This window comes from Pieris brassicae, chromosome 4 (assembly GCF_905147105.1).
Source record: "Pieris brassicae chromosome 4, ilPieBrab1.1, whole genome shotgun sequence".
In the NCBI taxonomy this organism is placed as follows: Eukaryota; Metazoa; Arthropoda; class Insecta; order Lepidoptera; family Pieridae; genus Pieris; species Pieris brassicae.
This window is the reverse complement of record NC_059668.1, coordinates 22218939-22241563: the sequence shown is the minus strand read 5'-3', so window position 1 is coordinate 22241563 and position 22625 is coordinate 22218939. Positions and strand designations below refer to the sequence as shown.

Sequence of the window (22625 nt, the reverse complement as noted above, 5' to 3'; positions counted from 1 at the left end):
GCAAAAATTAATTCACGCTTAGAGAAGTTTATAATCTCTTATAACGAATATATTGTATGAAATAAATATCTAAATGAGGCTGGAACAGCTTATCTGAAATATTTTATATTTTTTGGTAACACCTTTATATAATTTTTTTTTGTTAATTTTAGTAGCTTTTCACTTTTGTTCTTACTCCAATGCCTGGTGGTGGAAGTTGAAGCAATAAATGTTTAATTGTGTGAGTGAATATAGTTAAATATATATTTTTGGATTGTCTGTGCCTTAAATTTCTGTATCTGCTTCATGATAATGTCAATCTAATAGGCAAGTAGGTGATCAGCCTCCCGTGCCTGACACACGCCGTCGACTTCTAGTCTGAGGCAAGCCGATTTCCTCATGATGTTTTCCTTTAGATTTTGAGCGAATGCGAGTGCGTACATAGAAAAAAAGTCCATCGGTACACAGTTGGGGATCGAATCGAGCTGAATTATATGTTCAATTAAAGTATTTGACTACCGAATTGTATTTTTTTAAATAATTTTACATAACACAATAAAATTCTTAGCTACTTTCTACCTACAACGTATAGTAATTGTTATGCCGATTGCTACGTCTATGCATAAGAGGAAATTTAATGTAGAGAACAAGAGCGCATAGTGTGCATAGAAATGACTAAATATGTAATCACAATTGGAATATATGTTTTTATTTATCTATTTATTCTTAAATCCGATATGGGCAATAAATTGTCATAGGTAGGATTTTTTATAATAAAAAACATAAGTCAAACAAAAGACGGAACAAGTAGCCAATAAGTACGAATTATGATGTGATAAATACGGATATATCAGAACTGATCGTATCACGTTTTAGGCAATTTAATAGAAACCACTGAATAAACATGAGGAAAATAATTGAACTGAGTCTGCAACGATTCATTATTCGTATGAATATTAATGAATCCTCAAATATTATTAGCTATTCGCTTTTTGTTATAAATCTATTTGATCCTTAAATAAATACAAGTGGTACTATGATCTATAGCTCCCACAGATTACATTTGTGTCTTCGATAATAGACAAGTCATTCAAGGCCCAATATTGGCTCAAGATGTACCTTCACACTACGAAAACCAATTGCAGTAATTTAACGCACGACGTTAGATTTGATATACGCATCAACAACTAAATCGATACAACTTTTCGATACAAATCGATACAAATTCAAATTGACAGAGAAAATTTAGTTTATTTAGTGAAATTAAGTTTATCGTTCACTACACTTTATTCAGGTTTCAATTGAATCTACTGTGATTTAATGCGCATTTGAGCATCTACACACAACATTGTGTGCTTCTTGTGTGATGTGCGTTTGAACTCAGATTATAGAATAAACAATGTCTCTTGAACTCTGAATAATTAATTTATTCATTAAAAAGCAGTCTAACCGCACCTTTTGAATTAAGTATCGTTTTTGTCAAAGGGTGAACACAATTTGAGACAGAGATAACTTTTTGTGATTTAGTACCTATACAAATATTATCTATTAGAACACATTAGCTGTTTATTGTTTTTAACATGTGTCTTTACTACATCATGGAACATTACGATCTAACCTAAATTATGCCTAATAAGTCATTAAAGTCTAAGCTACTTTACTAAAAAGATTTTTACAATCTTGGCCCCCGCGAGTCTCTGAGAGAATTATTTAAAGAAATTAATATACTCACGTTGCCTTCCCTTAACATTCTAGAGAATATCATGTTTGTTCGTAAAAACTTGCATCAATTCACTGTCAAAAGTGTTATTCATTCTATAAATACCAGGAATAAGCATAAAATAGTAGTCCCAAAATACAGATTAACAAAATCGAATAAATCGTTTCTTGGTAATTGTGTCAGATTCTACAACAGGCTACCGAAGTGTGTAACTGATCTTACAACTAAAAAGTTCAAAAACGTCATCAAAGGAATCCTAATTAAAAAAACGTATTATAAAATCCAAGACTATGTTGACGATAAAGATGTATGGCGCTAATTCATCTCTGCATGTGCGGCTTCCCTGGCAACTTGCGCTGTGCAAGTGTGTGTATCTCATTTTACACTAATAGTAAAAACTCAATTTTCTTTTGCATTGTATAGAATCTCTGTATACCTTGCATTATATAAACTTCTCAGCCGATTATTACTATTGTAACCGAGTCTTTGTAAGCTAAACCATTGTTGAAAAGAGTGTCCATGGAGTTTCTTGCCGGTTCTTCTCCATGAGACCCACTTTTTGGAACCGTGCAACTAGACGTTTCATAAGAGCCTGCAAAGGCCTATTTGAAATAAAAACTTTTGATTTTGATTGTTATCATAAGTAAGTGTCCAAAAACACTACTTACTGTCTCAATTAAAGGGAAGACACTCTGTTCTTGTGTTCTATTTTTTCACTCACTGTTTAGCACTGAATATTTTTTAACGTACACTATCACTAAATCACTAGTTCTTATTACGTGTTTATGTGAATTGATTTAGTCTCAACCGCTATTTTTTGGTTGACAAGCTAATGGTATTTATAGCCTTTTGTAGTTTTACCATCGCCTTCTTTTCAGTAGCCAACGTAGATATGATTGCAGTATAATCAAAGGTCGCGATTATGTTATCTTCTAGTTCAGGAATATCGCATGTATATAAGAGGTACAGGACATTAGCTGTTTATAATATTATATTAAAAATGCAATTACAGTCCCAAGTATTCATCTACATTAAATTATTAATAATCCTATAATTAAAATGGTACAAACATGCATTGGAACTACTGAATAATGTTTATAACGATTCATTAAGTTAAATTAATTGTAGCGGTAAGAATTTATGATGACAGCATTATCAATCAATATGCCTAGTAGTGATCGTTTTAATTTCCTTGATCAAATGCATAGACATTGTTGGCGATACGGAGCGACGTAATCGTAATCCACAAAAAAATTTCATCATAATTTATTAGCGTGTTTTAAAACTAATTTAAATTTGCAATTGCTAATTTACCTAGTTTTACTAAAATGTATTGATTAATGAATACTCCTTGTTGTTTCCTTTTTGTTATTTTAACGACATGTCAATCGAATACGCACGTAGCGTAAAAACCTATATTTTTGTGTAGATAAATGATTCTGAGTGACATACCGACCTTCCAAAATGTGTAAATAGCTAAAAACACCATTGGCATTACCTCATAGGCCTTGCCAAAATCAAACCTGTGGCTGTCACACCCCGACTTTTTGTATCTAAAGCATGGTGATTTCTTCATGATGATATCGTTCACCGTATAAGCAAGTGTTTAAAGCGCACATAGACGTCTAGAAGAAGTTGAATACAGTGGCTTAGTGTAATAAAAATCACTCTATCAGAATCAAATCACACTACTAATATATACTTAAAAACACAGGGGAGAATTTGACACAAAAATTAAACTCATCATACCAGGGTCTTATATGTAAATTTTCCTGTATACTACCATACCATTTTCCTTTCAATTTTTGATCTTCTTCCCATAATGTTGTCCATAATTTTTTTATCGAGTTATTGACATAATAATAATAATCAGTCATAGGAACCTGTACCACATTTCTGACATTAAGAGTGTTAATGCCTTCATATGCAGCTTTGTCTGCTTTTTCGTTACCAGTAATACCTTTATGTGAGGGTACCCACATAAAGGCAATAGTTATATCTTTTTTATGCAACCGCAAGACAGTATCTTTAATTAAATAAATAATATAATTAGTTTTAAAATTATTAATATAAGAATGCTTAAGGCTATTTAAAAGACTCAAAGAGTCTGTCAAAATTAGAAAATATTTACAATTATTTATAGAAATTATAGATTTTAAGGCGGCAAAAACTGCATATGCCTCTGCTGTAAATATGGAGCACTTTTTATCGAGAGCAAAGCTTTGAGCAACATCTTTTTGGGAATCATATACCGCACTTCTCACAAAATCATTGCCTTTACTGCCACCAGTGTAGATTGTATAATACTTGTTATTTTCTTCTATAAAAGCCAGTAAATCTGAATTATTTTCGATTGAATTTGATAAAATCGTAATAGGATGAGTGATACAACTGTATGAATGATTGTAACACGACCAGTGTGAAAGTTTTTTGATGTTCGAATAATGAGATTGTATTTCTAAGAAGATCTGGCACAGAGTTGGAGATGTACCTCTCAGGAGATCATTTGGAGAAGTGAGTGGACCATCTATATTGATTGGGTGAGGTATTATCCTATTTATAATTTGGGTATTATTTGATGATAATAGTTTCAGGCAGTATCTTTCTGCAAGCATAAGTCGTCTCAATATCAATGGCATAATATTTGTTTCGACTTCCATGGCCCTTATGGGAGTCGAACACATTGCTCCTGATATGATCCTCAAAGCACTGTTCTGCAATATATCCAATTTATGTACATGAGTGCTGTTTAAATAAGCTAAAGAACTGTAATCAAAATGACTTCTTACAATAGATTTATATAATAATGAAAGTATTTTGGTATCTGCACCCCATGTAACACCTGCTAGACATCTTAAAATGTTAACACCATTTAATGCATTTCTAGATACATATTTAATATGTTCTTCAAATGACAATTTCTGGTCAATGATAATACCTAAAAAAAATTGTGAGGTGACTCTTTGAATGACATCACCATTATAGACAACATCCACTATTGGTTTGTCCTTTCCAAATAGCATTAAATTACTTTTGCCAGCATTTATTTTCAATTTTAATGTGTGTTGATAATAATTATTTAACTGCCTTAAGGCAGTGTTAACATTTTCAATGGCTACTGTTAAATTTACATCTGAACTATACAACACTAAATCATCTGCAAATTGAAGTATATTTACATTTTTAATATTAACATATTTACATATCTCACAAGTATACAAATTATACAACAATGGTGATAATGTGGCACCTTGTATAGTACCTTTTGATGCAGTTCTAGGTCCATATAAGATATTGTTATGCCTAACATATAGTATTCTGTTATTAAGGAAATCATAAATCCATTTACATAATTGTCCAGGTATACCAGAATTACTGAGTACCTTCACCAGTATGCCAGGATCCACACTGTCAAATGCACCTTGCACATCTAGAAATACACAAACTGTGTGTAATTTATTGTTTTTTGCATTTTTCAGATCCGATATGAGAGAAATGAAGCTATCAACACAACTTCTTCCTCTGCGAAATCCATATTGAATGTGTGGAATGACATTATTGGATTCTGCATACCAGTCAAGTCGAGATTTCACCATATTTTCAAATATTTTTCCAATACATGATGATAACGAGATTGGATGATAAGAACTGATCTGTTCAGGTGACTTATCTGGTTTTAATATAGGTATTACACATTGAATTTGCCATGAACTTGGTATGAGTTTTTTATTATTAAGAACATCCAAAAATAGCTTTTGTACAGATTCAGATAGATCTTTTATTAATAAATATGGAAAATCATCTAAACCAGGACTAGTATTTCTTCTAGATTGTATACTCATTAAAAGTTCAGACCATGAAAAAGAATCCAATAAAAATTGAGATTGAGGATTTTCATTGTTAATATTAAAATAATTGTCTAATGAATTTGGGTCAAGTAAATTGTTACTATCTGATAACTTATCTAAAAGTGGCTCTACAAATTCATCCCTATATGATTTATTACCAATTCTGATACCCTTAAACTTTTTATTGAGATTACAAATTTTACTGATGGGTGTAGTTCTATTGAAACTAATGCAAAAACCATTCCAACTGATTATTTTTTGCTCCTTTATAGTGCGTTTTTTTAAAGCATCTATATCTTTTATAGTTGATGTAATTATATTCTGTTGAATCATTTCTATACAATTTCAAGGCTTTGTAAGATTGTATTACGGCTTGTTCACATATACTGTTCCACCAAGGGGCTGGTGGTCTACTCCTAAAGTTAGTCCTAGTGAATCTAGGAACTGCCATGAGTTGGAGTTTATTGAGCCGGTTACAAAACTCATCATAAGATTTCATTGGACTCTCTTCGCTAACCATCATGTCATGGAAGACCAAACCAGACAATTCACTATACTTTGTCCAATCTGTTTCATTATATAAAAATCTGTCAACATGTTTATTAATTGTGTATCTTTCAATGCACATTGTAATGTTTGCTATGGTTGGATAATGATAACTACCCATAGCATCATCATGTACTGACCATTCACATAGAGGAGCCACACATGGACTAACAAAGCTTACATCTATTGCTGAGGGGTTGCGTGTAGGATAATTTACTGTAGTAAAGCTACCATTATTCAAAATACATAAATCACATTCATCAATTATATTATATAAGTTATTCCCTCGACTTTTCGTAGACATACATCCAAAAGCAATATGATGTGCATTGAAATCACCACTTACAAAAAGAGGCTTTCGTAATTCTCTTATAATATTGTGCAATCTATTCATTCTTATACTCCTAAGTGACGGAGGACATTACACACGAATAGACAGTGTAGTATTTTCTGTGTATATACTTATGGCTATAGTTTGTATATCTTCATAAAAAGTAGTATTTATAACATTGTGTTTCAAATATGGTTTAATTAATATTCCTACACCATTACGAGGATTTTTTGAATTTCTATTGTAGAAATTATAACCGGAAATATAAAAAGATTGATGGTCTTTTAACCATGTCTCATTTAGTAAACAAATATCAATATTATTTTCATTTAAGAATTTTGTAAGATGTTTTTTATGATTTGCACCTTGAACATTAAATTGCGCAATACGTAGAAACGATGTTGTATATGGTTGTGTATCCATTATATTGACAAATTTTTAATAAGTATATCTTTAATAAATGTTGTAGTTATAGGATCATTATCATTCTTATTACCTATTTGAACCAGTGTTTGTACCAGGGCCATAAGTACATCACTGTTTGCAATTATTTGTGATTTTATATCATTAATACTTACAGCCTGCGAGACAGGCTTAATATTTACAGATTTATTTACATGTTTGGGTGCATTATTTACACGAAACACTTTTTTATTTACAGGGTTGGAGCGTGGTGGAAGGGGAGGGAACTCATTGTTATCTTTTGTGCTGGCAATGCTTGCATATGTTATTTTATTTTTCTTTTCTAGGATTTTATTCATTTTTATCAGACACATTTTGGATATTGCTAAATGAGGTCCACTGCAATTTTCACAGCAAGTCTCATTTTGTTTATTGCAGTCTTTATAAGAATGTTCACCTGAACAAATAAAGCAACGCTGTTTGCCATTACAAATTCTAGCATAATGATTAAATTTCATACATTTGAAACATTGTTGGAGAGGAGGTATATATTCAAACACTCTGTAAAAAAATAAATCATATTGGACACTCTCAGGTAAAGAGTTTGCCAAAAATGTGATACTAACAGTTTGTGTTCCGACTAATTCATTGCCAATTTTTTTCATAAATCTCCTAACTGCAATTATTTAATTTGTAGAAGTTACTTTAGTAAATAGTTCTTTATTTGATATACTTGCAGGCACAAATCTGATAATACCAGTTTTTTCAATTTGAGCTGCTGGAATGTATGCTTTCATATCATGTTTCTCAAGAAAACTTATATTGTGTATCAAGTTATTAGCTGTATTATGTTGTTTAAATATCACAATAATTTTATTTGCGCTAATTCGCCTTATTGCCACCACGCCTTTAATTTCGGAGAATATGTGGTTTAAATATATTGGGCTTTTATTTCCCAGCCTGTCCTGAATATTTTTGTTTTCAATAAAAACCTTAAATTCCATATTAATAGAATTTTTAGGATATACTATTTTCTAATTAGGCTTGAGATATGGGATATACGAGTCTTTCTCACCGCCAGCATCAGAAACATTTTGGGGATCTTCGAGCCGCCGTCGTGGTGCCTTTTTTGAGTTGGGCGGGTCAAGCCCGCCCCCCTCGTTTCCTTCCATTTTTATTATTTATACACTATGTTTATATTTAATTTGTCTATTAATACTGTTATTTACAAAGAAATAATCTTTATTTTAATTAAAGTATTATTTTAGAAAAAAAAATAGTACCGCGCTTTTTCAATTTTCAAGCTTAAACTATCATACTTCAATTAAAGACGGTACGGAGTAGATACAAGGATTTTGGCCCAACTCATTTCAGACTTGAACCCGACTCGTCGCATCAATATTATACAATTATTTTATTTTATTCACCTACTCATACTAAAATGTTATTTAATCTTAAAATGCATTTCTTTAATGAATGCGCTCAATTAGATTTGCAATTCTCATTGCTAATGAAGTCGACCAATTTGGATATGGACACTAAAATTATATATTATTTTCCACTACTAAGTTTAGTAATATAACCCTATTTCCCCTTAAGAAGTTTGTACTAACCATCCATTTTCCTATCAATTTAAAAATTGATCCGACTTCACGCACAACACTATAAATGAAGCAGTAACGTTATCTATATCAAATAATCTTCCTCAGACGAGAGCCTGTTACATACACTAAAAACATAAAATTTAATTCTTACAGAAAATTGAAATCGACACTACTATGAGGTTATTTTGTTGAAAAACAGTTATTCAAAGAAATACCTACAATTACTATCTACATAAATGAAGTACAAAGTTTAATGCAAAAAAATCCTAAATACTTTTGACCATACTTCACGACAAAGCATTATAACAGTTTGAACTATTCTTTAGAAGTTTACCGATTGTGTCAAAAAAATATGAGGCTTTAATCTACCTCCTCAAAAAGAGATCTGAGAGAGTCTGTGGTAACTTGCCGCACTCGGTATTCCTATTGATATCTGTTACAATTGCTCTTTTTCAAAAGGTATCTTTCCAAACAAGACGAAAGAAGTACATATTACCGATACATGAAGATATCGAAAATTACAGACGAGTCATAAATGTACAAGAACTGCTAAAATGTTAAAGAACTTGTGGTAGAATAGTTATGTAGGTGATTAGTACGTGTCGTAATGAAACAGTGATGTGTCCTGACAAGGACAGTTGTAAACGTTATCGTCATGAAACAATAATTTGTTCTGTAAAGAACAGTTAATTGGCGTTATCGTAAGACCACGGTATTGAACTGTTCTGAGAAGAACACGTTCGTACCCTTCGACGGTTGCGCGCAGAAAAGGACAACTACTATTGGATATCAATCCCGCGTCGTAGTTTGCACGGGGTGCCGCGTGGGAGTTGCCTCCTTTCGCGGAGTTTCATTTTTTCGCACCTCACTAAGATGAGGTGGTGTCGGGGTTGGGCGGGGCTCAGGTTGAGCCGGTTGCTTTTATATTATTATTATTATTTTTTATTTTTTTTTAAACAACCGGTAGGGTGTGATGGGCGCTGGTTTGGGTGCGTCACTCGGGAGTGGTCCGCTCTGTCGAACATGCCCCTGGACAGGCGTTGTATGTGTGTGTGCAAATCCTCTATGCGAAGGTCTCTGGCGATGGTAGTGTTACGCACGCACCACGGGGCGTTGACAATTCGTCGCAGCGTTTTGTTTTGCACGGCGTGTAGGCGCTTCTTCTGGGTGTCCGAGGTGAGTGCGTACCAGGCCGGAGACGCGTACGTTAGGTGCGAGCGTACGTAGGATTTGTAGAGGACCACTTTCCTCTGGGTTGGCATTGTAGAGCTGAACAGAGGGCGTAGGCGGGCGGCCGCGGCCTTTGCGCGCCCGGTTGATTTGTTGATGTGCGCGTTAAAGCGCAGGCCTCTGTCTAGCGTTATGCCTAGGTATTAAGCCTCCGTGGACCATGGGATCTCGACTCCAAGCAGCTGAAGAGGTGGTGGTTTCTTGCCAGGCGGGAAGCTGGTCGCCTGGGTCTTATTTGCGTTGACGGCCAGCCTCCAGTCGTCCAACCACTGAGGGAGAGCGTCCAGCGCCCTCTGTACCTTTGTCGCGGCGTGTCGCTCGTGAAGGGAGCTGCCGTAATATGCGGTGTCGTCTGCGTACAGGGCGACCGACGCCCCTCCCGTGGCGGGGATGTCGTCGGTGTAGATTGAGTAGAGTGTCGGCGCTAGGCAACTGCCTTGCGGTACTCCTGCTGCGATGGGGCGTTGAGAGGAGCGGGCGTCTTCGACCGAGACGAAGAACGATCTTTCGGAGATAGGAGCATATCAGGGCTCTAAGCCTCCGTGGTAGTTCCAGAGTCTTCACTTTTTCTAGTAACCCGGCGTGCCAGACTCTGTCGAAGGCCTTTTCCATGTCTAGGAACACGGCCGTTACTGCACATTTTTTGTTTAGGGCTGTGGTGAAGTCCTGCAGTACCTTCGTGAGTTGGAGTGTAGTCGAGTGCTCCGCTCGGAAGCCGAATTGCTCAGGGCGCGGCGTGAAATGCTTATGTATGTGTGGCAGCATGAGTCCCTCAAACAGTTTGCACTGCGTCGACAGCAGGGAGATGGGCCTGTAGCTGCTTGGGAGCAGGATGTTCTTACCCTGTTTCGGGAGGAGATTGACCTTTACTACCTTCCAGGATTCGGGGAAGTGCGTGTGGCGTGCGATGGCGGTATATAGGCGTGCCAACGAGGCAAGCATCCTTTTGGATAGGTGTCGCAGGGCTAGGTTTGGGATGCCGTCGGGCCCTGGGGCTTTGAGCGCCTTCAAAGAGCGCGCAGCCCTAAACACCGCGCTAGGCGAGATGTATATAGGAAAGGACAACTTTTTGCCGCGCCGCGATTTTATCGTTTACGCACCCTTCGCATCCTGGTACCACATGTTACCACTAGTGGCCAGTGTAGGGTAACTTTTGTATATAAATCTACAGTTTTTAAAAATTAAACACATTCCACATTCCATCTTCACCTCTTCTCAACGAATTATTAGGAAATTTTATTTTAACCAAATAAGGACCAATCAACCTAAACCAAAACACCCTAAAGTTACAAACTCATACTCGTTGAAATACCCGTAACAAAGTTTGGTTTGATCGAATGATGTAGCGCAATTATCATTTGCTTTAAATTTATAAACACTTATTGAAATTGAAACCTTTATTGAACTACCATAAATAAATACTTAATCTTAAATAAAAGTTACAGCAAAATAACGCCATCTAGTGGAAACCGTAATAATCAACTGAATTCAATTCCTTGTAACCTTGCGGATGTGGCGCGAAACCAATTTTCCGAACGACTGCTCTGAAACCATGGATTTTGTCTGCCGTGTACTCTACTATGCGAGTGCTGCCATCTGGTTCCGCTAGCGAATATGCGCCTGTAAAGACAGTGAGTTGATTTAGAAAGTACTTTAATGTGGATTTCAATAGATGGCGCTATATATTTCAATGTCGAAATGCTGCCTTCTTCTTTGTGAGCTTCCTGGCCGTTAGCCTCCTATTACATTTTTTTTTTACAGGAGTACAGTTTATCGATATCTCTTACCTCTAACAACATCACCATCTCGAGTCTCCCATTGCGCTTTGTGGTCTCCGGTGTGGGGGTCACTAACTGAGTAATCATACTGGTATTTAGGAGGAGACTGAAATGTAAACATGAAGATACCGATTTAATAAATGTATAATTCATAAGAGTTTGTACGTATAGGAAAATTGTTGATGATTTCTTCTGTCTATGCAATAATTACTTACATAACATTTAATATATAATAAACGATTGTTCTCTTCTCTCTCTATTATGTTATTTCGCAATAGAATCTTTCATATTAAAAAAATATTCAAATTAAAGTTATATGTAAAAACTATGTGAATCAGTTTTAATGTGATGAACAAAGAGATAATTAAATGAATCATAAATATGAATCATTAGAAATCAAAAGTCATATTATAGATACATAGCATGTAATCAAACAAACATACAATTAACCATTATCTCTATTAAAACGCGTCATCAAGCATGCAAGAGTCAATCTTCAAGTAGTGGTTAAACTATGTGTATTTTCAATAGGCCGCATATCCGTAAACTTATTAGTTTTAAGAACATATCTTTCACTCAAAAGTAACACCACTTTTATACATAAACATTATATATACATAAGTAATTAAACATAAGTGAAAGTGCATTCATGGTCTTATGGGTGTAACGCACAATAATTGGTAAAAGTCATTCACAAGTATGTTTGCAGATACGCAATTACCAATTTCCTATCTTAAGGCATAGACGATTTTTTAATTATTCTCCTATTCGGGGATCTTAAGCATGATTGATATGTTGACAATAAAAGTATTTCGATTCCATAGCACTGTAATTGGTATTTTCCGACCTTGCATAAAGTTTGTCAACACGATAATTGCTACGGTCTATGGAGCTACGCATATTAACAGTGATGCAAACTACGTCACGGTGTGTGATATTTTGCTGTCCTGAATTTATTTATACCCGTTTTTATTAATGTGGAATAGGTTATAGAACAGTGTTTTCTAACCATTTTCGTCAAAAATTTAAATAATAGGTTTTAGGAAAAAAAACACTAATTAATTGTTAACGAATATATAATACAATAAATAAATTTCAAAACAATGAAAAACTGGAATTCAAATTCCAAATAATTTTAGATAAAATAGGATTTTGTTTGCCATACAATAACAAAAAATCTTCAATTTCTTCAATTCTGTTTTTCGTTATTAAGGTTCGTTAATTTCGGTAAGAACACGTATTGACAGAGTTTGTGTCTCAATATATGCCATTTTTTTTTTATAGAACGGGCAGGTGGCTCACCTGATGTCAAGTTATCAACGTTTGCTCGCCGCGCAGACACACCATGCCAGAGGGCTTGCGTGCGCGTTGCACGCTTTTGAAGTGAAACTTCTTTCGGTATGTTTTTTACGGATAAAACGTCACGAAGATGTGCAGCGTGTCGAAGGTAGGAAAGGTAGAGAGCGATTGAGACCGATTGAGAGAGAGTGAGAAAGGGGGATTGAGAAAAAATACACGATATTAGTTGATGTATTCAGTAACATATTAGAACTTTAGATGGCAATTCTGTCGCATAACGTCTTGTGCAGTAAACGCAGATTTTTTATTTACTTATATTATCATTAGCACGTATACAGTGTGAATATAGATTTTCAAACACATGGAGTCATCTATGGGGTTTTTTTTTCTGACATGTGTACTTTGTACGCAAGCACTTTTTTTAAAGAATTTGTTTGCTTTTTATACAATCGGGATAGATTATCTCATTATCGTGATATAAATATTGGAATGTTCGCATTTAATGAATATAAAATATATTGTTTGATGTCTTACGTTGTAAGATCCAGCTGAAGTGACTGGAACTGCTACTTGGTTATACTCTGGATAGCTTTGAATGTCCGCTACTCTATATCCCCTCCTACTCGCTCTGCCAATATAGCCAGAGTGAACAACTGCACACAAAACAAAAAGGCCAACAACCTGAAATAAAAAATTACAATATTAGGAATTTACTTAATAACATAAAAATAATACATTTATACAGGTATATAAATGAAATTTCAAACTCTATAAAATAATTTAATTTAAAATGTTAAGTCGCGTACAGAGATCGTCCTTTTGTGATGAGTAGTTTTTAATGAAAGACCTAAATTTGTGTAGGAAACTAATTTTAGGAAATACCAAATCTAGCGTGTTTGACCAATTTAATGACGGCTGCGCGCCGCAGCCCTCACCAAGGGCTATATGCCCGCCCCCGTACCGCTCTGTATCAGCAGGGCGCGAACAAAAACACCACCTGAAGGGGGCATACGCCCCGAACAGGATAAAACATCCCCCTCGCGAGGGAGGGTGTAGCATTAACTAACTGGAATGTAATTTAATGACAGAGTAAGTTGGAAAAAGCTGAAGGAGGCCTTGAAGGGTGAAGGGTTCCGATCCACGCTATTAAAGGTAGCTATGATATAGGTTCTAAATAAATAAAATAATTTAAAAATTTAACGGGCTTTAGTATTATTAATTAATTTTACGGGGCCTTAATAAAAATTAGAATGATACCCAGAAAGCATTTTGTTCGTATTGTATATAGTCATAATATTTAATATCAGAGAAGCGACATTTACACGTGTCTTGCGCACCCAAAATATTATTCCAGGTGAGACGGATATTTTAAGTTGCACACTGGCTGGATTCACAAGAATTGCATTATTTATAAGTATATATTAGTTATAAAAATGTTAAAGTTTTATGTATTCTTGTTTTCTTCATATTATGTTTTTAGTTACATTTTTGCATAAATAAGTTTTCTATTGTATTAGGTTAGGTAATGTTAGAAAATAAGTAAATTAATAAATATTGAGTAACTCATATAAACAAAAATTATCATTTTGTAATGAAAAGTTCTTTAAACGTTTCATCCAGTTTTTCTATTCGAAATCACGTAATACAGACAAAGCCGTGTAATGTACAAGTTAAATATAAAGAGTAAGGTCACTAATAATTGCTATACAACAAAACAATGCGTCTCAAAATGCAGTTTATGTTACGTTTAAGATTTGAAATATAACAATGGCTCACAAAAAACAAACGCAGGAAGTGTATAGGTAATAAATGATAAATGTGATCGACTTCCGCTAATCAAGACACTTGCACTTTGCTATTGTTGCGTGTGTAAAAATTCCAGATATATGTCATATAAGATTAGAGTAACGACCTATCCATATCAAAGCATAGTAGATCTATTGTTTTCAGTTTAATTCAGAGCATTGTAATTTAAGCGACTTTTAACCTGGAATTTGGGCGTACTCTTCCTATGCACCAATGTATTTTATTCTAAAATCAGTACTTGTTTAGATGATTAATCAAATACGGTTTTGCTACTTAGTACTAGTCTGCTATTGGGACTGTCTTTGAAGTTAACAGCGTGTGTCAAGCACAGAAACCTACTTACTTATCAAACAAATCGTTAAAGCGCCACCAAAGTCTATACAAAAAAAATAGGAACACTACAACACTTTTACGTTCTTATAGTTTGACAGTGACCGTCTTTATGTATTATATATTACCAATATGAAGAACTTAAACGTAAATAAATGAAATGATGTGGCAGATAAAAATTTTATTGACATTTATTCGACATCTCTGCAAATAATTTATATTGTATTAGTAGTTCTAAATTGTGTTTTGACATTTTGAATTTTGTAAAATGTTACCTTTATAGTTAACTCTAACTACTGCTTATAGTTAAGTTTAATTTAATAGTATTCATGGTGTGTTATTTTTTAGTAAAAGTATTACATTACAACCATTTTATTACGGGTACAACGTTTTTGTAAGCCTATGTTTTTTTGACCAATTATTAACCACAAAATATTAGTTCGTGTATCTCCCACGCCACTTCGTACATACTTTATGATGAATATGATTTCTATAAATGTTAGTTTAACTATTATTATATATACTTTAAATTTGTACAAATAAATTTCAAGGATATGAAAAATTCTCAAACGCCATATTAAGAACATAAAACATTTTGTAAGCAAGATTTTTACCCGTTTTAAGTAATTGTTTGTGCAATTAATAAATAAAAAAATACTTTTGTTCGTAACACTTCCAAGCCGTTTCTCTTTTCGTACAGACTCTAGATAGTTAGATAGATAGATAGAGTCGTAGTTAGTAGACACAAGATGTTGATAATGATTGCTTTAAATGCCAGTTCTTACCTTGTTCTTACCAAGTGCCAATGCTACTTCTTCAAATAAGTATACGCGGTTAAAATGCGGTGGTTTTGTAATATTATTATTGTTTATTTATTTTTTAGATGTTGTCTTAAATATATATTTTGTGATTTATATAGTCAACTAATTCCAAAGTTACGATTTTTGTTCATTCCACTCTACAAGAGTAGTCAGTTCAAACGTTATTAAGCTCGGCGTGTTGTAGGTTTTATTTAATATAAAAAAAACATTATCACTTACTTATTTAAAGATAAAATTACCAATGACACAGATGCATCTTTATTATCTCTTGTAAAGACCTATATTTATTTTTAATTTTAACGTTTGTACCTGATCATGTTTTTATTTAATTTTACAACAAAACTACTAATAAACAAGAGTTCACACTACACTTACTTGAACACTAAGCATTGTAACACTGATTTCGTCTTCAGTAGCACTGGGAGTAGAAATAATACTGATAATAAAAGATCCGTAGCACAGTTTATATAAGGTACTGATTACACCACACATAGTAGCTTACTCATTCGTAAATTGGTAGTTTTTAACGCAAATCAAAGTACCAGGTAAAAATTGTTTGCAATAAATAATATTAAGATAAAATAATTGATGTTATTACAAACGAATTGTTTCTTTACATTTAAATTGTATATTATTCATAAGGTAATACGAAGCTAACGAGCAGTGTGTGGCTTCAGCGTGCGAATTTCATCCATGAGGTCGTAGGTTCGAATCACTTCTGTGTACCAATGTGTCTGCTCGTACGGTAAAGATGCGTTAGACACAGAGGGCTGGTCAGCCCTGGTCACCTACTTGCCTATTATAGAAAACAAATGGTCGAGAAACAGATACACAAATGTGAGGTCTAGATCTAAAAGGTTGTAGCTGTAGTAGTTGTAGCGCCATTGTTTTTTCAGCTAATAGTCGTATAATATTCTTGCCATTGCATGTTCTGTTTAAGGTGTCATACTTGTTTCGATGTCTAGAGAAAATCATTCTAAACAAACTAAGTGGTGGAAAGTGGAAGATTTTTGCTAGTATAGAGATGAATATGATTATAATTTTAGGCTTAAATCATGAATTGATAATGGGTGAAATGTTATTATTATTATTTTGCTATATATTATTATTATTAAAAAAAATATTAAAAGCCAATTGTGCAGGTGTAGTGTTGTCGAAAGCTTTATCGAAACTTTTTACACAACTCTCCTAATACAAATCGGTGTTGCTATGAGAAGCAAAAAACAGCCTGGTTCAATGGCTAGCCTTACAGTTGCAGAAGCTAACAAAAAACCAAAGACATCACGTTTTAAATAATTCATGCATACGCAATATCTCACAAACCTTGTGTTGTCATATTTAGTTTTTCAGATGAAATATATAGGTGTGTATACAGTCGAGAAAAAAAAAATATGAGCCGTCACGGGACGCCTGGCAGATGTGAAACATCGACATTATTTTGTAAAAGTAATATGCGGAAAAGAACATATTGTGATAGGAACTAAATATGTCATAATGATAAAATAAAATATTACGATTTTTTTCCAGATATCGATGACTATTTAATGAATAAACATTTATTTTCATTAAATACAAATTAAAAATATTATAGATACACACACACGTCGCCACACCGTACACACTACTGCATATACACTGTATATATATAACATCGTATAGCTATAGATGTTTCACATCAAAATCCTTTATTTATTATTACAAAGAGAGGAAATATATGTATTTTCGTATCAGGAACAAGCTCTATTTGACTATAAAGCTTGTTTTTTTAAATTCCATCGAACTATTTGTACTTAAGAAATACTTAATACAAGAATGAATAATATAAGCACGAAGAGAACAAAAACCGATTCATAAATTATAAAAAAAACTGAAGGAGAAGTGATTTCAAAGTGTGATGCGCGCAACTATGGATATCCAGTTTTCGCTCGATCATCAGAATTCTCTATCTGAACATAGCCAAGCCAAGCCAAATTGAAAGCCCATCAACATATCTAAGTACTTAATTAGGCTTATTAATTTATTAACATGGCCAAATTTCAACAGAATCCTTTGCTATCCATAAATCCTCTCTAAGTGACGTTTTACGTGCAATTTTAAATCGTTTGAATGGTTTGATTGTTATAAATTTACAGTTTATATGTCACTGGCCTTAGTATATATATATATGTTAATGATTTAAATATGTTCGACGTCCTGTTGGATAGAAAAACTGTGTACAGTTTGTGTTTCCACCACACCAACTTCCTTTATATTAAGAACACTTATACAATAAATAAATAAATAAGTATGCCCTTAAATAATGCAGGCCTTGTATAATGGCCCATACAATAAGATAATGAAAATCGGGAAGTTATTAGATGCAGTCATTACCGGTGAAGAGTCGAGTTACAGAAGAGTAAACGTGTTAGCGGAAGATTCAGGTGATGAGTTGTCCCGAATTGACGGTCGTCCACCCTTGAAAGTGACTTTTGTTTAAAAATGTTTACCTACCTGCGCCAACCCGTGAACTGTAAAACCCGTGAAATTTTATAAAGGATTTTTTTGTCGTTACGTTATATACTTAATGACATAGACTGGAGTGAATTACTTGCCTTTGACATAGAATTGGATCATTTTAATAGCATTCTATATAGGTTTTTCAGCAATGCTTTTGCTAGTAATATCCAAAAGTTTACTGAACAAAGGTCAATCATATACATTTCAGTAATGAAATCATTTCTAAATTAAGAGCTTTATACAACTCCATTGATAGTGGAAGTTTCTTTAGTCATATAATAAAGTATTTATATTATTAATATCCTTAAAATAAATTTAAAAAGTTTGATCCCTGTGGCGTTATACTTTTAATGCAGGACGCGTTTCTTGTGTGGAACACGGTGTGATGGTTACAGCTCCTTACAAACGTTGTGTAATACAAAAAAAAACTTGAAAAAAAGAGTGGCGGAGAGTTTATTGCCAGTTCTTCTCTTCCGTTCTACGCCCTTGATTTGAGAACTGGTAGTAAATGTACAATTAGAAGCATTTAATGTATTTTTATTTATTGACGTTCATAAGTGTACATTGTGTTACCTATATGAATAAATGATTTTTGACTTTGACTTTATTAAGCGTTACCCTCAGCTGGAAGGATCTGGCACAGGACGCAAGTTCTAAAGTCCATTTATAATATATATTTTCAAAATTTGTTACTAAACATCAAACTAACACAATCTGTCTTTTAACAAACAATTTTATCAGGTTTTCTGAATTCAGGTTTTATTTCTGACGCAAACAGTTTTCTGAAAATTTTATAATTGTAGAAGAAAAGTAAACAGTGGTGTTGGTCATAATGTAAGGCGATTTATCACACTTCAAAATCAGATACGTAGGTCAAGCAATGAAGACCTATTTGTCGGTAAAAACCTAATAATCAATTCAACATATGCAGAAATCTGAGTCCATGGGCCTGTGATAAAATTTTGTGGATACGTGTTTAATTTATACGTTGTACATTTGTATAAAAACAACGTTTACTTAATCAAAACTATTTATAATGTTTATTAAATCATAGGTCTATATTTTTTATATCATTCATCAAGTATCCCATACAGTGATTCAGTAATTACCATACAACACAAGGTCAAATTTTAGTGCCGACCGTGTGAATATACCAACTTAGTACCACCGCCCTACTTTCAATGGACAGTGCTAATAAAGTACGCAACAAACATCTTTTCTGAAGACTGGTTATGTAATTAGCAAAAATATCCTTGCTTTTCGCGAAAACAACACATTTATTTATTTAGCAATCCGGTAGGATAACAAAAATTATATGTAACAAGAAACAAATTATACTAAAGATGTTATATCTTCAAAGATGCGTTATTGTACAACTAGAAATATCAATAATTATTATTCAATACATTTTACTAAGTAATACCTAGTTCGGCTGTTTTGTGTGATGGTATGAAAGTGAGAGTATGTCCGTGAGGGTGTATATAAAACATATCAAACGTATGTTACTGGAATATTAAGACGGTTGATGATCCTACGAACGAAATATCCAATAAATCAAAGCAGAATCGCTAATTGCCTATTTGTATAAGAAGCAAGAACATGACTTACAATACAATGATATAATGCTGAATTAGGTTCACGTGAGTGATACACATTTGTTTCAATAACAGAAGAAACTCGTTAACTACGACTGCTGTGTACTTGAAACGAGTTATGTTTTTAACTATTTTCTCTTATATAGTAGAAATATTTTATGTAAAAAATAATTAAATATTATCTTTGGATGTTTTAATGACGGGTTTAACCTGCCGGCAGAATATTTTCATTTTGTTAAACATTTTAACGCTGACTATGAAATATTACTGTGTCCATAGATATATCATTTGTTCACATACAAGGTAAAACATGTTGAACCACTTTAAAACATGTCTTGCTATGATAAAATATATAAATATACGTGAACCGCAAAGTGTAAGGATGTTTGTTGAAATAAAGTTATGCCTATTATCAAATCTAGAAAATGATGTACTGAAATATGAAAATAAATTTCAAAACATACACCTTTTTTTAGAATTGTTATTACCGCCATCTATCTTCCATCTACCAAACTATTTCTGATTGAATAACACGCTGAGGGCAAAACTCGTAGGTACATTTTATAAGATTGTTCATACAGTTTTACAGATGTTTGTAGAGATGTCGCCACCCAACATTATTTATACCTATACTAATATTATAAAGAGGAACAAATATTAGTTTACCATTAGACAGCACAGTCTTTATTGATTGACATAGAATATATTATATTTTTCAATACAAAAATCATCCATAACAAATCTGTCATCACCTGCACTGTGAAAACTATTGATGATAGAACAAAAAAATTTTGTATTACTACAAAAATAATGTTTTACCCATGGGTAATTGTATGTTGTCCTGACCGAGTCGGAACTCCAAAATATGAAATTATGTTGCTGCCACACAACAAAACTACGTCAAGTATAGTGGCTAGACACTGAACTTCTAAATATAAATCTTAAATATTATAGAAGAATGCTGTGTATTTTTTCATTTTAAACAAAACAATAATCAAGCTAATAATTCCTGGCCTAATTAAAAAAAAATTCATTACCTACTTGAACTCAAGAATTTTCAAATTTTTGCTATACCTGTAGAGTATTTTTAAATTACTAATGTCGGATAATCTACGTAAATGATGTTACGAATTTAAAAATGTATTAGATATTTATTAGTTGTAAAGTATAATCGGTATATTGATTTGATTATGAATTAAGTGTGTATCTTATTGTTCGAAATACATAATTTCGAAACCTCGCGGCAAAGTATAAATAATAAATATATTTTTGGAAGACATACATAATCAAATAGAAATATTCATCAATGCTAATCTCACCTAGATCTTAAAAAGACTTGTTCTAAATGTTTTTTTATTAATAATGTTTATTTTTATTGTCGATATGTACCAATCTATACGAGTCAAGTCAATTAAAATTTATTTATGACTGTTTGAATTTTGTAACCTGAACGAATGTGAATACAATTATAGGAGAGCCAAATATCGTCTAAAATCAAGGAAGAAAGACTGTTTTGTTGATTTCCTATATCGAAGAAAGTTCAAATTAAATTACATTTTATAAGTAAGTATATTCAAAGTTAATAATATTTTCATTGATATAAACGGAAACGAGTCAATAAAATTAAAAAATTATTAGCTTGTGACGTTACCTTCAATTTATTTTTTCATCTTGTGCTTTCGGACAAAACCCCTTTTTGGCCTGACAAATTGTACCGTAATAATATATGGTCAAATGATGCAATACTTACAACAGATTGGCTCATGCATTTTATATTTATCACTTATTAATTCATTTAACATAAGAAATATGTTAATTCGGGCTAAATTAAAAAAACATTCGTTCACCGGAAGCATTCGTATCTAACAAATCAGATCGTTTGTGTTTGTTGATGTAACTGAAATTAAGTTCGGATAAATAACATATTTCACTGACAACTATTGCGCTGCTTTTATAGAATTTTTTTTCAATTGTGCCATTAGCCATGGCATGGCAGTTTAAAGTTAATTATTTCTAGGTAAGAGATGTAAAAACTTTTTTTGCTCCCAACGGCATAAACAATTCTGTAACATATACTCTCGAACAGGATTTGAACCATTTGTGGAAAAAATCTTTTGGTACTTTCACTGTATATATAGGCGAAGTCACAGTGCTATTGATCAGATCTTCCTACTCCGTCAGATAATGGAAAAATATGATGGAATACACCCAAAGTTCATTCGCTGTTGTAAACAAAAAACGTATGTACCATTGCTATCTATGCACGGTTGCGATCCTATCAGTTCATTGTTTCCTTTACAAAAAAAAACATTCGGACGGAAATAAATAAAATCCTTGAAGGCGGTTTCGACTGCCCCATCAGAGTTAATTTTTGTGTGACCAGTACGTCAAAACGCAATTTCATCTATAAGGAGCTAATATTTACCGGAAATTCGTGAATGGCTGTATTAATAATATTTTCAACAGCTGAATACCAATATTAATGGTTAATGTTTCACTGTAAAATATAAATTTTTCCATTGCTCTTTCCATTTTATAAAAGTTCAATCACAATTTTACACCTTAAGCTTCTTGTATCCTACCTATATGTATCCTTGTATCTATATGTAATTTGTAATGATACTTAATTGCAAGTAATAATACCATTGTGGCATTAAAGGTGAATGAGATTGTACATAAATTCATAATTTTAATTAACAATTAATCAGCATTTCTATTTTAATATGAAATTTCAACTTATAAGCTTAATTATTAGTAACCAATAATATTGTTTAACTATAAACTAACCAAAGTGATGAATGCAAGCAAATCCTTTAACTTAGTAAAACAATTCTAATTTC

The 22625-nt window shown here is 33.0% G+C and overlaps 1 protein-coding gene and 1 long non-coding RNA gene across 2 annotated transcripts; one reads left to right on the top strand and one right to left on the bottom strand.

Moving 5' to 3' along the window:
* The first annotated feature begins 3761 nt into the window (after positions 1-3761).
* Positions 3762-7185, top strand: LOC123708861. The gene is made up of 3 exons (XR_006753661.1): positions 3762-4239; positions 5179-5360; positions 7086-7185. It is a non-coding gene; the product is annotated as an uncharacterized LOC123708861 (long non-coding RNA).
* A 3871-nt stretch (positions 7186-11056) lies between these two features.
* Positions 11057-16118, bottom strand: LOC123708552 (cuticle protein 7-like). The gene is made up of 4 exons (XM_045659322.1): positions 16070-16118; positions 13272-13418; positions 11448-11544; positions 11057-11280 (listed from the first exon to the last, which is right to left on the bottom strand). Exons 1-4 carry the CDS (start codon positions 16082-16084, stop codon positions 11120-11122), a joined length of 420 nt encoding a protein of 139 aa, XP_045515278.1. The 5' UTR covers positions 16085-16118; the 3' UTR covers positions 11057-11119.
* Between the last annotated feature and the right edge of the window lie 6507 nt (positions 16119-22625).

Bases quoted from the DNA above. Each gene is read 5' to 3' on its own strand.
- LOC123708552 (XM_045659322.1), bottom strand. The intron at 11,545-13,271 runs GTAAGACATCAA...TTTACATTTCAG, and splicing joins CTTCAGCTGGATCTTACAAC to TCTCCTCCTAAATACCAGTA. The intron at 11,281-11,447 runs GTAAGAGATATC...CTGTCTTTACAG, and splicing joins AGATGGTGATGTTGTTAGAG to GCGCATATTCGCTAGCGGAA.